This window comes from Cucurbita maxima, unplaced genomic scaffold (assembly GCF_002738345.1).
Source record: "Cucurbita maxima cultivar Rimu unplaced genomic scaffold, Cmax_1.0 Cma_Scf00033, whole genome shotgun sequence".
Classification (NCBI taxonomy): Eukaryota; Viridiplantae; Streptophyta; class Magnoliopsida; order Cucurbitales; family Cucurbitaceae; genus Cucurbita; species Cucurbita maxima.
Genome location: NW_019272049.1, coordinates 1,378,306 through 1,391,824, shown reverse-complemented (window position 1 = coordinate 1,391,824; position 13,519 = coordinate 1,378,306). Strand labels below are relative to the sequence as shown.

Sequence of the window (13,519 nt, the reverse complement as noted above, 5' to 3'; positions counted from 1 at the left end):
TTTTTTTTTTTTTTTTTTTTTTTTGAAAAGATTTTGATTTATGCTCATTTTTTTAAGTTCATCCTAGAATAGGACTTGTTACTGGCCACAAGTCAACGTAGGTTATTCTCGTTTCTAAGAGTGAAAATTATCCCACAAGTCAACTACAGGTCATTCAGTATACTTTGTCCTCACTCACATGTTTCTAGAAAATTTTTAGAACGTTCTAACATAAAATTATTTCAAGGAAAGCAAGCTGAATTTGCTGAATTTTAAAATTCATGATCGAACTACCAAAAGCAAATATCTTAATTGAAATAAGTTTTTTTCTTCTTAAGAAAACCGTAGTTTCTATTGTGGGTTCACGGGTTTATGTGTAAATAATCTAAAGTAACTAGTCAATATTTAACCAAGTTTCTATGGAAATCGACCTTGAAAAATTTTAAGTACCATATAAATTGTGTTTGTATGTACACTTGCGTTCAACGGAGTATAAGAACAATTTTAGGTGTGGTGGACTAATCAAACATTCTTATGGTATCAGAGTTCTCTCGGTTTAACAACTCAGATCATTTCTTTTCAATGGCTATTGAATCCTCTAATCTTCTTCTCCACCACCCCTGTTGGCTTTGACGCCGTAGGGGCAGTCTTCATGGCTGCCGCAGGTGGAGCCGATTGATTACTCTTCGGCTCCACCCTATTGAACTCCAAATCACCTTTCGTCATACTCTGTACATACAACCTTACATTTTCCAACCCAATCGGTTTTCCCCTTGGCCAATATAGTCTCTCTCATTTTCTTCCCAATTAACCCTTCATCCTTCACCGAAACCCTAATCTCAGGATCCTCATCAGTGTTCTTTTCAAAAATATACGGAATCTCGACAAGCCCATCAACCTTTTGCAGAGATTTACCTTCGGAATCTAGGTGCCGCACTGGCCTATTTACCAACCAAGTTGCCGCCGCCCTTCCTGCCAAAATTGGCTCCTTCGCCCAATGTGGCGACTCTTTCGACTGCCCTTCTCGCTAAAATTGGCTCATTCGCCCAATGTGGCGACTCTTCCGACTGCCCTTCTCGCTAAAATTGGCTCCTTCGCCCAATGTGGCTACTCTTCCGGCTTCAACATTGTCTTTGTCCCTTGCTCTAGGTTTCCCCTTCTACTTCTTGCGGTTAGACATATTCTCACCAGAGCCAAGGCAGCATCATCGCTAAGCGACAATCCCTCTTCATGGGTTAAACATATTCTCGCCGAAGCCAAGGCAGCATTGCTGCTGAGCGGCGATCCCTCTACAATTTTCGATGGCCAAGAAAGAGTTTCTCTACGCCTTCTCTGAACCAGGTTGTTGACATCTTCACGAAAAGTGTTTCTCAACCTCTTTGAATTTTTCAGATTCAAGCTTCACGTTCGTTTAAATCCGATGCTTAGCTTGCGGTGGGGTGTTAAGGATATTTAATAATAAATTATAGTTTACCATATATATTATATTTGATATTTTATTATAAGGCAAATATCTAATATTTGCGTTATTACCATAAGTATCTTTCCATTTATTGTTATTTTTATTTATTACTATTTCCATATCCTTGTAATTTATTTGATTATAAATAAGATAACTTTCACACCATCTAGGTGTGGTGGATTAATAAAAAATTCTTATCTTCTTTACTTGACACCCTCACATGAGAAAACCCTAGATTTTTTTCCATCTCTCACGCCCGACTTCGTGTCCATTGGTCTCCCTCCCCATTCATTCTCTTTCTCTTTCAAACCCCTCCCTCTCCCTCTTTACCTACTAAGGTTCGATACGGCAACAAAGAGTGGAACTGATTATCAATTCATTCTCTTGGCCAGCAAAGCTAATACATCGCTCGATAGTAATCATTTGTGTGCGTCATGGTGTTCCTTAGCTTGGTAATTATTTCTTCCATGACGTTATCTACACTATACGACGTAATGAGTCTCGATGGGGTGGTTGTCGGCGTCGTGCTCGCGTCATGAGGTAACTCAACAATCTCTTCTTCTTCTCTCTCGTTTTCCCTCTTTATCATGTTATTTTTCTTTGCAGGTGGATTCTGTGAGGTGCGGCTGCAGGTCACTGGTGTATTTTTGGCGTCGGGAAAACGTGTAGGGCGAGGGTGAGGGTGAGGGTGTGAGAATTCTAAAGAGTAGTCAGAATTCTTGCCACCTTTTTCCGGCGACCTCATTTTTTTTTTTTTGGATCCTTACAATTATCCTGTACCAATGATGATGCAAGATGAAATTCATGATGAGTACTATGCATACATGACTCATTTGTGTACTAAGACATGAATGAGAGGAAGAACGAAATGATTCTTACTATATGCTTGTAACACCAAAAAAAAAAATGGAGGAAAGCCACCTATGCAAGACCCAAAGGATACAAGGAAGGAAATTATGAGGATTAAGCAAGGAAATGAGTCTTTGTAAGTCATTTATATAGCATAAGAAGTAATCTTAAGGACTCAAGACCTTTGGAGAAGGATTGGGAATGAAAGCGTAAGCTAAAAGGACGAAAATATCATTTTTCCAATTATCAAGGATTTTTCTAGATTTTTAATTTCTTATCTAGAAGGAATTTCAAGATGTTCAAGAAGGGAAAATGACCGAGAAGGGATGAATAATTTTTAGGAAATTATGGACTTTTCGAGAAAATAATAATAAAATATTCGGAAAGTGCAAATTACCAAGATACCCTTGAAGTTAAGGATAATTACGGATTTGCCATTCTGCTCAAGAATCAGAACTTTCACAATGCCTTCTGCACAAAATCCTTCGAATCTCGAATCTCAGCCGTTGGGTCGCCTCCAAACTTGGATATATTCTAGAACACTCACGGATCATCACATCCAACGGCTAGGATTCAAAACCAAGGTCGGTGAGGCTCTGATCGGAGTAGATATTTTCAACGAATTTTTCAGAAAATCCAACCGAAATTTACGACGATTCTGGAGCTCCCAATGTCGGTTTAAGTTACCCCTATAAATTCTAAAGTTGGGGAAATCGTTTGGAACAAGAATAGAGCAAGGTCGAGCTCCCCGTCGTTGGCAATAAGTGTTTAGATTTTGGGTCTCCTAGCAAGTCTCCACCATTTCCTTTCAAACTTGTTCCTATAGCTTCTAAACAAGATCACCCACAAGCTCTATAAAGGAATAAAGTCCTGAAAGTGCCTAAAAACCATTCCCTCAATCCAATTGAAGAAATTCAAGGAAAACTCTAAATTTCAATCCAAGGATACACAAGAATTTGCCGATCAAGGATGATCCCAATAAGTTTCTGCACTTCCAAGGAATGTTTCCATAGAAGACTATGAAGAGAAATAACCTTAGGAACGTTCCGAATTGAAGAAAATTTGTTTTGGGTTCAAATTGGGGGTAAGTGTCGAATTCCTATCCACGGCCTCTTTTCCTTCAAATTAAGGATTCCTTTAGCTTCAGAGGAAGAAGATGAGTAACTTTGATGAAGGAATTGTTAAATGAAAGTGTCTCACATCGGTTAATTTAGGAAATGGTCATGGGTTTATAATCAAAGAATACACTCTCCATTGGTGTGAGGCCTTTTGGGGAAGCTCAAAGCAAAGCCATGAGAGCTTATGCTCAAAGTGGACAATATCATACCATTGTGGAGAGTCGTGTTCATCTAACAGGAATCAAGTACTGAAACATCGTAGAACAAGATACCCAAGAGATCGAAATTCAGAGGTGTCGGGTAACTTGCAGACCGAGAGTGGTTCCTCAAAATTAAGATCCCACACTCAAAGTCGTTCCTCCAAACCAATTCCTTTATCTTGAGGGAAGAACAAGGAAGATGTTTTGTGAAGAAATCGAGCCTCAAAAACCCCTAGAACCGGCTACCCAATAAGAAATCTTATGTTTTTACTCTGGCGATTAATCATATTTTGGACGAATTTTTGGAGCGAATATCTTAGGTTACAATCCACGAAAAGCTATGAAATCAATTCCTAGCTCTTCCTTGTAACACCCTCTTTAAGTTTTATGAAGAAAACGAGGGTAGAATCGGCGTGATCGAAGCTGAGGAGGGCGAGTTTCAGACGGCGGCGCTTTATGTCGGCCGCGTCTTCCTCCCGTCTGGAGGAAGAAGACGATGACGTGGCCAGTTCAGTTGAACCGGCCTTGTCAACCCAAAACTTGACCTTCCCTCAGTTTTTCTCAATTTTAACCCCCTTACAGACTAGTTCTCATGAAAAACTCTATGGTTCCAGATAGTAGACACAATAAGGAGTCTGGGAAAGGAAAGTTGAGGTAATTCGAGTACCGGAAGCTGAAGAACGGAGGTCCCAAACGTCGACAACGAGGTAAGTAGCCACCATATTCTTTCTGTTAAGAAATACTTGTTGGAATTGCTTGAATTTCCATATGAACCCTAAACTAAGTATGAACTAAGGATACATAAAAGAAAAACCCTAGGAACCGTGAATTAAGGCCTTGAACCAAACGAATTACTTGAAATTTAGGTAACGTTATAATAACCAACTAGATGAACTCCGTTGCCTATCAAATTTTAATACTGAGCATATTATAGCATGTTGAGTTTATATATCAAGTTTGGTGGTCATTGTACAAGGAGAAGTAGGTAAACCAAGAAATAGTGCAAAATGACCATAATGCCCCTAAGGATATCTACCTACCATGATCTAGATGACCTCAAAATGCTATGAAACCCTTAAGTATATCTTATTTAATGATGTTTAATGATTTGGTGAAGTTTGAAAGCCATTGGAACACGTTAAGTAGCAAAACCAAGAATTATGAGTAAAATGACCAAAATGCCCCTAGGACTACTTATGAGATTTCAATGTCTATACGTGCTTCGAATGATTTGATACTTCTTATAAGGTTGATTATTAAGGACATGAAGATAAGTTTGAGGTTTCAAGTTGATTGGAGAAAGTTTGGAACCTAAACCAAGTTGGGACCCAAGAACCATCTAAAGGAAACACCACAAGACTCTAGACTCTGCTAGAACCCTCTAAAGAACTCCCTAGGAATCTATGACCTTCTAGAACAACTTACGCTAAGATGGGTTCATATGATTACAAATGAAAGTTACAACTTATGCCTCAAGGAAAATTAAGGACCTTAGAAGCTTACCAGATTAAGAACCAAGAACAACAACACACAAGCTTTACAACTACCCAAGTAAGAAGAATGCTAGGTACCACTCAAGGACGAAGGACCAAGGTCCCCAAACTCAGAAACTCAAGAATGCTAGGTAATAGTCTAGTCATGTCCAGAGTGACCTGTCGTCTTCAACTCTTTTGTTTTAAAATGTTTTGTGTTTGTTCCTTATTTTGTGTTTTAACCATTATGTCGTATTTTAAATTAGTAATGTGCGCGCACTATTTTGGTATAATGTAAATTATGTTTTAAATTCTAATGGTTTTATTAAGAAGGAAAAATTTACCCGCCTTTTTGAATCATCGTGTCAGCTCGGTCCTTACAATCCTATGATTTTAAGTCACGAGAACCTCATGCATTTATACATGCCATGTGCATCAGGATACTTTCCTGCTATGTTATGTTAGTACGGATGCATAAAATTAAAGTAGTACGGATGCATACTTTCTTGCCATGTGCATCGTAGTTCTACTTGGTTGGATTTTTTTTATTTATTTTTTTATTTTAAGAATGGGCATAAAATTAAAATGTGCTTTTAGGAAATTCCTTATACGGTACATATATTGCAATGAAAAAGAAAAAGACAGTAATTTATGGTCATCGAGAGAACATATAACGATAAAAGATCATATTTGGGTTCCACCAACCTTATTTGTGATGGTTGATAACCTTATTTAAAGCCAACCTCCTAGATTATAACTAAGAGAGAATGATTGGTGTCAACCCAAATACTTATGACAGTACAAAGCAAGCACCTCACAGCGGCTCTTGCTTAGTCTCATACTTGAAGTTGTAGCAATTGACGGCAGTATAAATGCCATCATCGTAATAATTAGTCACTTGGTCCCCATTCATAAGAGTGTCACGTTGAGTATACGAATATGGGACGTCGCAATGACCTTTTGTTGCGAGTAGACTCACTCTCACCCTAGACATGGGTGGCACAGTTACTTTGTATACGGTCTCTATCTCAGATGATTTTGATCGAGTTTCTCCCCATGTATATCCACCAGAAAACTCAGCAGACATTTCAATTTTTCCCTTTGCAATCAGTGGAATACCTGTTTGAATTGTTGTCTTTACACCGAGTTTAGCAGAAACAGTGGAAGACCATGTATTATTCTCAGAAATCGTGTAACGGAGCTTGATATCTATAGTGTTTTCTTTATTGGAACTATTGCTAGCATCTCCATTGGCCATGGTGATCACATGTTGACCATAAATTCGTGCATCCAAAAGATGAAATATGACATTATAGATGCTTCTGGAAAGAACCAACTCTTGTATCTCCAAACGTGCTTCTTTAGTGATGGTGGAGACACCAGCATTAAGACAACTTGTCTTACCCTCCGTTGTGAGCCTCTTGCAGAAATGATTGTTACCTAAATTACGAAGCGCCACAATGTTGTTCTCAACTCTTACGGGCCAAAATAATGTATCTTTGTTACTTGCAGTGGTGTCATTTGAATCTGCCCAAATCCAATTTGAACTCCGTCTCCAGAATTTTTCAAAGTGGTTTGACTTAATGCGAACATTTCCATCATTTGTGGTTGAAACTTCATTTCCCACGGTTGGGTCTCCAATATCATGAGAAGAAAATTGGAGATATGGAAAGCCTTCAATCCAGCATGCCTGAAGGTAACTTCCATTGTCACCTTTAAATGCAACATGTTTGGGTAAAACATAGAATGATTCCCAATCAATAGCAATATGAAGATCGCAGAGGTTGGCGTCTGGAGTTGAATACCCCATATACAAGCACCTATCCCGAGCTAGGCCGTCCCTCCAACTACATGTATTGTAGCCAAAGTAGACATGCTTAATTCGATAGGCTTGATGATCCGGATCAAAGATGGGTTCAAACAACGTGCACGCCCAGTTGGATTGATCTTCATTTGGTTCATCAGCTACTGCAACCACATATCGAGTGTTGATTGAAGGACAAACCCAATATTTGTTGTTGTAACAACACCTGATATTCACGTAGCCTTTGCCAACTTTAGCAGGCTCCACTTCATACTTTGTGTGAGGGGTCACCACATTATGTGCATCGTACTTGATGTATCCATGAATTTGAACATCTTCCTTTACGTACTTCAAATACAAGTCATCTGCCTTGGATTTGAAAGCCACGTACCTTGGAAGAACCATTTTCTCCTTTCTCTTGTTGTTCTTAGCAAGTTTTCACTCTTGGTGGGTGTGCTTTAAAATTAAAACGAGAAGGGCTATTTATAGATAAACTTTATAACTGAGATCAATAATTCAAAGTGGAGAACTATATAACAATATGACATTAAATGAGGTAGTTGGGAAGATAAAATTAATACCTATCGAAGCTAGAATGAGACTTTTCGATGAAAAACTATCAAATCAATAATTGATTGAGTCTGTCATTATAAGACATTAAACAAATCAATATCTCATGAAATTGTTGTCTAAAATTATAGAATAATGTTTTAACACGAACGGATACATAAACAGAAAAAAGAAGATAAAACGTAATTAATACATTATTAAGAGCTTAATTTTAGTAAAATGAGGCAAACTGAGATAATCGAAGCATATGGTCTAATGGGTATCGTTCCAACGGTTAGAAAATGTTCTTGAAATTGTCGATACATATAGTTTAAAGCTTCATACGGATTTTTTTTCTCTACTCTCTCCCACTTTAGCAGGCTCCACTTCATCTTTTAATACGGTTCTTCATTTAAGGCTTTGTACGCTCGGTTTAATGTCACTAATTGCATACCTACTTTCACTAAAATATTTATTAATGTTTCAAACTTTTACCATAAGAATTTATTATCGAAAATAAAAATTGGGACAGGTGTACCGAATTTATTAACTTTTATCTTAATAATTAAATATAGCTTTCTAAATAAGACTTTATCAAATTTATATTATCCTTTCACATTTGAAACTTCTACTAAACACATATTCATCCTGGTCTCCTTTTTAATTTCAAACTAAATTGACATGGGTTCACACATTTGAATTTTTTTTTTTTTCTAGAAAAATCCAAACTCGAAATTAGCTCAATTTTAGATATTTCTATTCAAACTTAGAGCTTAGATGGAAGATGATTTAGGATAAGAATAGAAGCTCGAGATTGGTTGAATCAAGCCAATCTAGCTTTTATATTAAGAAGTGGGTCTCCATCAATTAGCCTCAAATCAACTCCTACGACTTCTAAATAAGTTCAGAACCGAAAGTAGCATAAACATGTTTCTCCAATTTAAGTTCCATCCAGGAAGGAATTTTTTAAATTCTAATTAGAGGCTACAAGAAAGTTCGTCCTCCAGAGAAGTTTCATTTACTTTCTAAGACGCCAAGAATGAATTCCATGATGACCACAAAGACAAAAGAAGTCAGGATCGGAACTAATTAAAGGACGTAAAAAAATGAGTTTAAAATGGATGAATTATGAAAAAACTCCAAATTCTTCACCCAAGATCCATTAAACACATATTTATAGATATCAACAGTTTTGTGGCAATAAGAAGAAAAAAAGAACTCCGTTAAGATTTTAGGTCCTTAGAATAGAACCAAGGTTAAGATTTTGAAATCTATGACATGATCTCATAACACAAAAACATAACATAAGGGCCTAAGTTCTCGGGTCAAGAACAAGAACATGATCAGAAAAGAGTGTGGTATCCTAACATACCTTACCGACACGACATGATCATTCAAGTTTCCTCATGTTTTTTAAGTGAAAGAAGGAAGCGGACGGAGGATGGAAGCAGATCTAGAGCTGGTGTCCTATAATGTCACTCCGTGTTTTAACTATTTGAATATTTTAAAATGAATTATTTACTAGACCAAAAATATTCAAACTTTCATTTTTTATTTGTAAATAAATTGTATTTATGTTTCGTGTTAAATGCGAAAAATTTTACCATCCTTTTATTTAGTCTTTTATATTTTTTTACTTAGTTACGCTCCCGTCAAAAAAATTGAGTCATGACATAGTTGTATTAGAGTAAAGATTCTCTAAGAAAGTACAACTTATTACGACTAATTCAAAGAGGAGAAATTATGGTGCATTACATTTTGTAACTCGTGTTCTTGTTCTTCCATTCATAATAAGTAAAAACTCATTGAATTGGTACTAGAAATTCTTGAGTGTCTAGGGACATAGTACACAAACTTAACTTTGCTCGTATTACAAAGACAACTTATTAAAAACATTCCCTAAAGTGGCTTTTAGATTACTCCCCATGTAAGACTGACATAGAACTTGATCATGACATCTTTCTAATAATACATGACATAGAGATCTCATCTAGAAGAGGGAAACATGAGGCCCATTATGGCATCCTACTCATGAGACATTGTAAAGGGTGTCATAATTATGCTTATCTAAGGCAAGTTGTCTGTGACTGCATGTCGAATGTTCCAATTATGCTTATCCAAGACATATTATCCATGGCCGCATTCTGGTTCCAACCCTTTTACTTGTTTGTTCGATTGACCTTTACTATTCTTTTTGTGTCATTACGGAGTGTAAAACAAGTCACCAAAATTATGTCTGCATTCACTAGAGCTAAAATTTCCCAAAATGTACTCTCAAGGGACGTAACTTGTTGTCAATTCTTTCTACTAATGTTATATGCTATCATAGTCGTTGTAGTGTTTTAGTGTCACTAAATGCATAACTACTTTCACCAAAATATTTATGATCGAAAAAAACTTTTACCTTAATAATTAAATATAGAAATAAATAAGACAGCTCGCATTAATTCAAATTTAGATTTTCCTTTCACATTTAAAACTTCTACCAAATACATATTCATCCTTGTCTCCTTTTAAAATTCAAACTAAATTGACGTGGGTTCACACGTTTAAATATATATATATATATATTTTAATAGAAAAATCCATACTCGAGTTAGGTGAATCATTTTTTTAGAAAAATTCCAAAACCGAGTTAGGTGAGCGATTTCAATTTCTTAGGAAGATTTGTAAGGTTAGAAGATTTTTAAACTCCATATGGAAAAGGAACTTAAAAAGATGTTCAAGAATTGGAAAATGATGACATAAAGGAGTAAGAGATTTTTAAAAAATTTTGTATTTTTTTTAAAATAAAATATTGAAAATGTGCAAAATTACCAAAATACCCTAAAGTTCAAGTATTTTATCGGAAAATTTTAAGAATGGACCAATTAGATATGGCGGGCTATAGATCCAATGGTCAGAATTCAAAGGTAAAGTTGGCAAGCAGATAAAAGAGAGGATTTTTTTGACGAAGTGTCTGAACAGAAGTTCGAAATTGGTTGAATCATGCGAATTTAGCTTCTATATTATGGATATGGAACTCTAACGTTTTCGATAATCAAGAAGTTAGAGTCCATCAATTAGCCTCAAATCAATTCCCACCACTTCTAAATAAGCTCATTTACAAGTTTCGTGCATGATCCGAGAGCTGATAGTAGCATAAACATGTTTCCCCAATTTAAGTTCCCCTGTTGAAGAAGGGAGGAATTTTCGAAATTCTAATTGGGGGCTACAAGACAATTTATCCCTCCAAAGTAGATTGATTCACTTTCTCGAACACCAAGAATGAATTTCCATGATGACCACAAAGACAAAAGAAGTTAAGATCGAGAGTAATCGAAGGACTTCAAGAACGAGTGTAAAATGGATGAATTTTAGAAAAACATCAAATTTATCACCCACTTTCCATTAAACTCAAATTTATAGATACCATAGAAACTTTCATAAAGAAATTAAAAGCTAAAGAGGCATGTATCGCTCTACCCAATAAACTCCATAATCATATAGAGAATAGTTAGCAAACTCAAAATTGGGAGCATCCACACAAATTCATTATTTAGCTCGAGAGGAAGAAAGTTAAGAGATTTCCGATGGAATCAAGGCAAGATAAGGTCTGGATCACACGAACCAATAAGAAAAGTTTGGGTTATTCTTCGATGAGAGTTATGTTTTCCAACAAACTTTCAGGACTCATATCTTGAGCTACCGTCAATGAAAAGGTATGAAATCGGTCTATACTTCTTCCTTGCAACACCAACTTAGAATTAAGGTCAACTGAAACCAAGAAACTTAGAACTAGAGTCTTTATATTAGAACTAAGGTTAAAAATTCGGAACCCAAGACCAAGGTCCTTAAACTAGATCATGACATGAACTCAGAACTCAAGAACATAGCCTAAGGGTCTAAGTTCTAAGGTCAAGAACAAAAACATTACCATAAAGAGTGTGTTACCCTAGCACACCTTACGGACACGATTAAGAGCCTACAGTAGATTACTTACTAATTCTTTGTATTCATTCAAGTTTCCTCATATTTTTCAAGTGACAGGAAGGATCTAATCGAGGATGGAAGCAGATCTGGAACAAGTTCCATATAGTTTCACCTCGTGTTTTAAATATTTTAAGTTGTAATATTTACTAGGTCTAATCTATTCCAACTTTAATTTTGTAAATAAATTATATTTATGTTTTATTTTAAATTCGAAATTTTTTACCATCCTTTTACTTGCGACTTGTCGTGACTTGGTCTTTAGCCGTCCAAATATTGAAGCTTTCTATCATGATCGGGTAAGAACACATCACCGTTAGCTTTAAACTAAATTAGGAGCTTAATTGAGGATGTTAGGTGGATATGATCGGTTAATGAGTTCTACTCTGATGTGAACTTGTATAGGTTAACTTGAATTTCAAGGGATGAGTTTGGACTAGTTTCAAAGATTAAATAGTGACTTCAACTTAAGCTACCCAGGAGAGTGGCTTCACTAATGGTTTAGTTAGATGACTTGTTTAAAGTATGAACGATGCGTGTCTTGTAGCCCTTACATTTGTCGTATCTTGTGATTGATATGTTTGCTTATTATGTTATGATGCATTGTTACTATAAGATATGTCATGTTATGGAACACCATGTTTACACGTTATGTCATTGATAATGTGATATTACTTAATGAGTATTTCTTCAAGTACTCAAATTACGTGCTACTCTTACTTTTTAGGTAAGGGCGAGACCCCTCTGCATGGATGACAACGTCGCAGTGATGGTCATGAAACTAAAGCTAGGGTAATAACATTCATGAACAGACAGAAATACAAAATTCTTACATGTTCTTTCACACCGTAAACTAGAAATTTTTTTTCGAGAAAGCTAACCGAAGTTCTTTTTTACTTTTTTCTCTCTACTCTCCCACATTTTCCGCTTCATTAGGGATGGAATCCCATTACCGAAAAAACTCAATTAAAAATATAGTTTGTATGCTTCATCCTTTCTTTTAATTCGTCTTTCAACGAATTAAGACTGTGTAGACTGGTATTTTAATGTCACTAAATGCATAACTACTTTTACCAAAATATTTATTAGTGTTTCAAACTTTATCTTAAGAATTTATTATCGTAAATAGAAATAAGAACGCATATACCTTTCACACTAGAATGAGTCATTGGTATGAAAATGGCAACACAGAGGAATAGTGTCGATTTAAATTTCCATTAATACATAGCCACTCTTTTAAAAATCCGGGTCCATAGACAAGTGATTGTCAACAAATTTTGTCCCATATGTCATCGACACTTCGTTCCGTAAATATTTATTGACTATGTAATTGATAGAATGTTCGGTAGTATATGAACCGAATGTCTCACATAAAATTAGATATTTGGAGTGCATAATGGTTTTCTGTTTATATTACTATGATGATAAACTTTAAAAAATGTAAACAATGAGGTCGTGAAATGTAAACAAATGCAACATGGAGACCTATCATTTCATTCTCTTAGACGGACTGTACGTTCCTGGTTAAATTCGATGCACTTGAACAGACAGTTATGCATGAGGTTCCCATACTTTCTGTCATGACATAACAAATGATACAAGACAAACCTATGTTCTTTCGTAACAAATTACTCTTATACATTATTCATATGTAACATAACTTTCATGATTTTATAATAATTTCATTCATTGCAGCTTGAAACATCTTGACATAGCTTAACATGACGTATATTAGCATAACATATCATATAGCATATCATTGCATAACTTGGCATACGTAACATCATATACCGTATCATAGCATAACATCACATATCAGAATATCACACATATGACACGTGTAGGGGACACGAGACACGTGTCATCATACATAAAGTAATTCTTCTAACCAAGCCGACAATAGAGCCTCTTACTTGGTTGATCTAGACCGAAATTACTAATTATTCCTGATACCAGTTTGAATGTGTTTAGGTTCAATTGAACCTCATATCCATCGTCTTGATGGTATCAATTAAAGCAAAATGACGGTAAAGATCAGACACCTTGTAGTTCAATTATTGAGGATAAAGAAATATCTCAACATATCTACTTTATCTTTTTTTTTTTTTTTTTTTTTT

General features: G+C 35.7%; 1 protein-coding gene across 1 annotated transcript; it reads right to left on the bottom strand.

Moving 5' to 3' along the window:
- Positions 1-5,894: 5,894 nt before the first annotated feature.
- On the bottom strand, positions 5,895-7,289 carry LOC111467133. Its single transcript, XM_023111912.1, has one exon. The coding sequence runs from the start codon at positions 7,287-7,289 to the stop codon at positions 5,895-5,897; it is 1,395 nt and encodes a 464-aa protein (XP_022967680.1).
- Positions 7,290-13,519: the final 6,230 nt, after the last annotated feature.

Bases quoted from the DNA above. Each gene is read 5' to 3' on its own strand.
- LOC111467133 (XM_023111912.1), bottom strand. From the start codon at position 7,289: ATGGTTCTTCCAAGGTACGTGGCTTTCAAATCCAAGGCAGATGACTTG.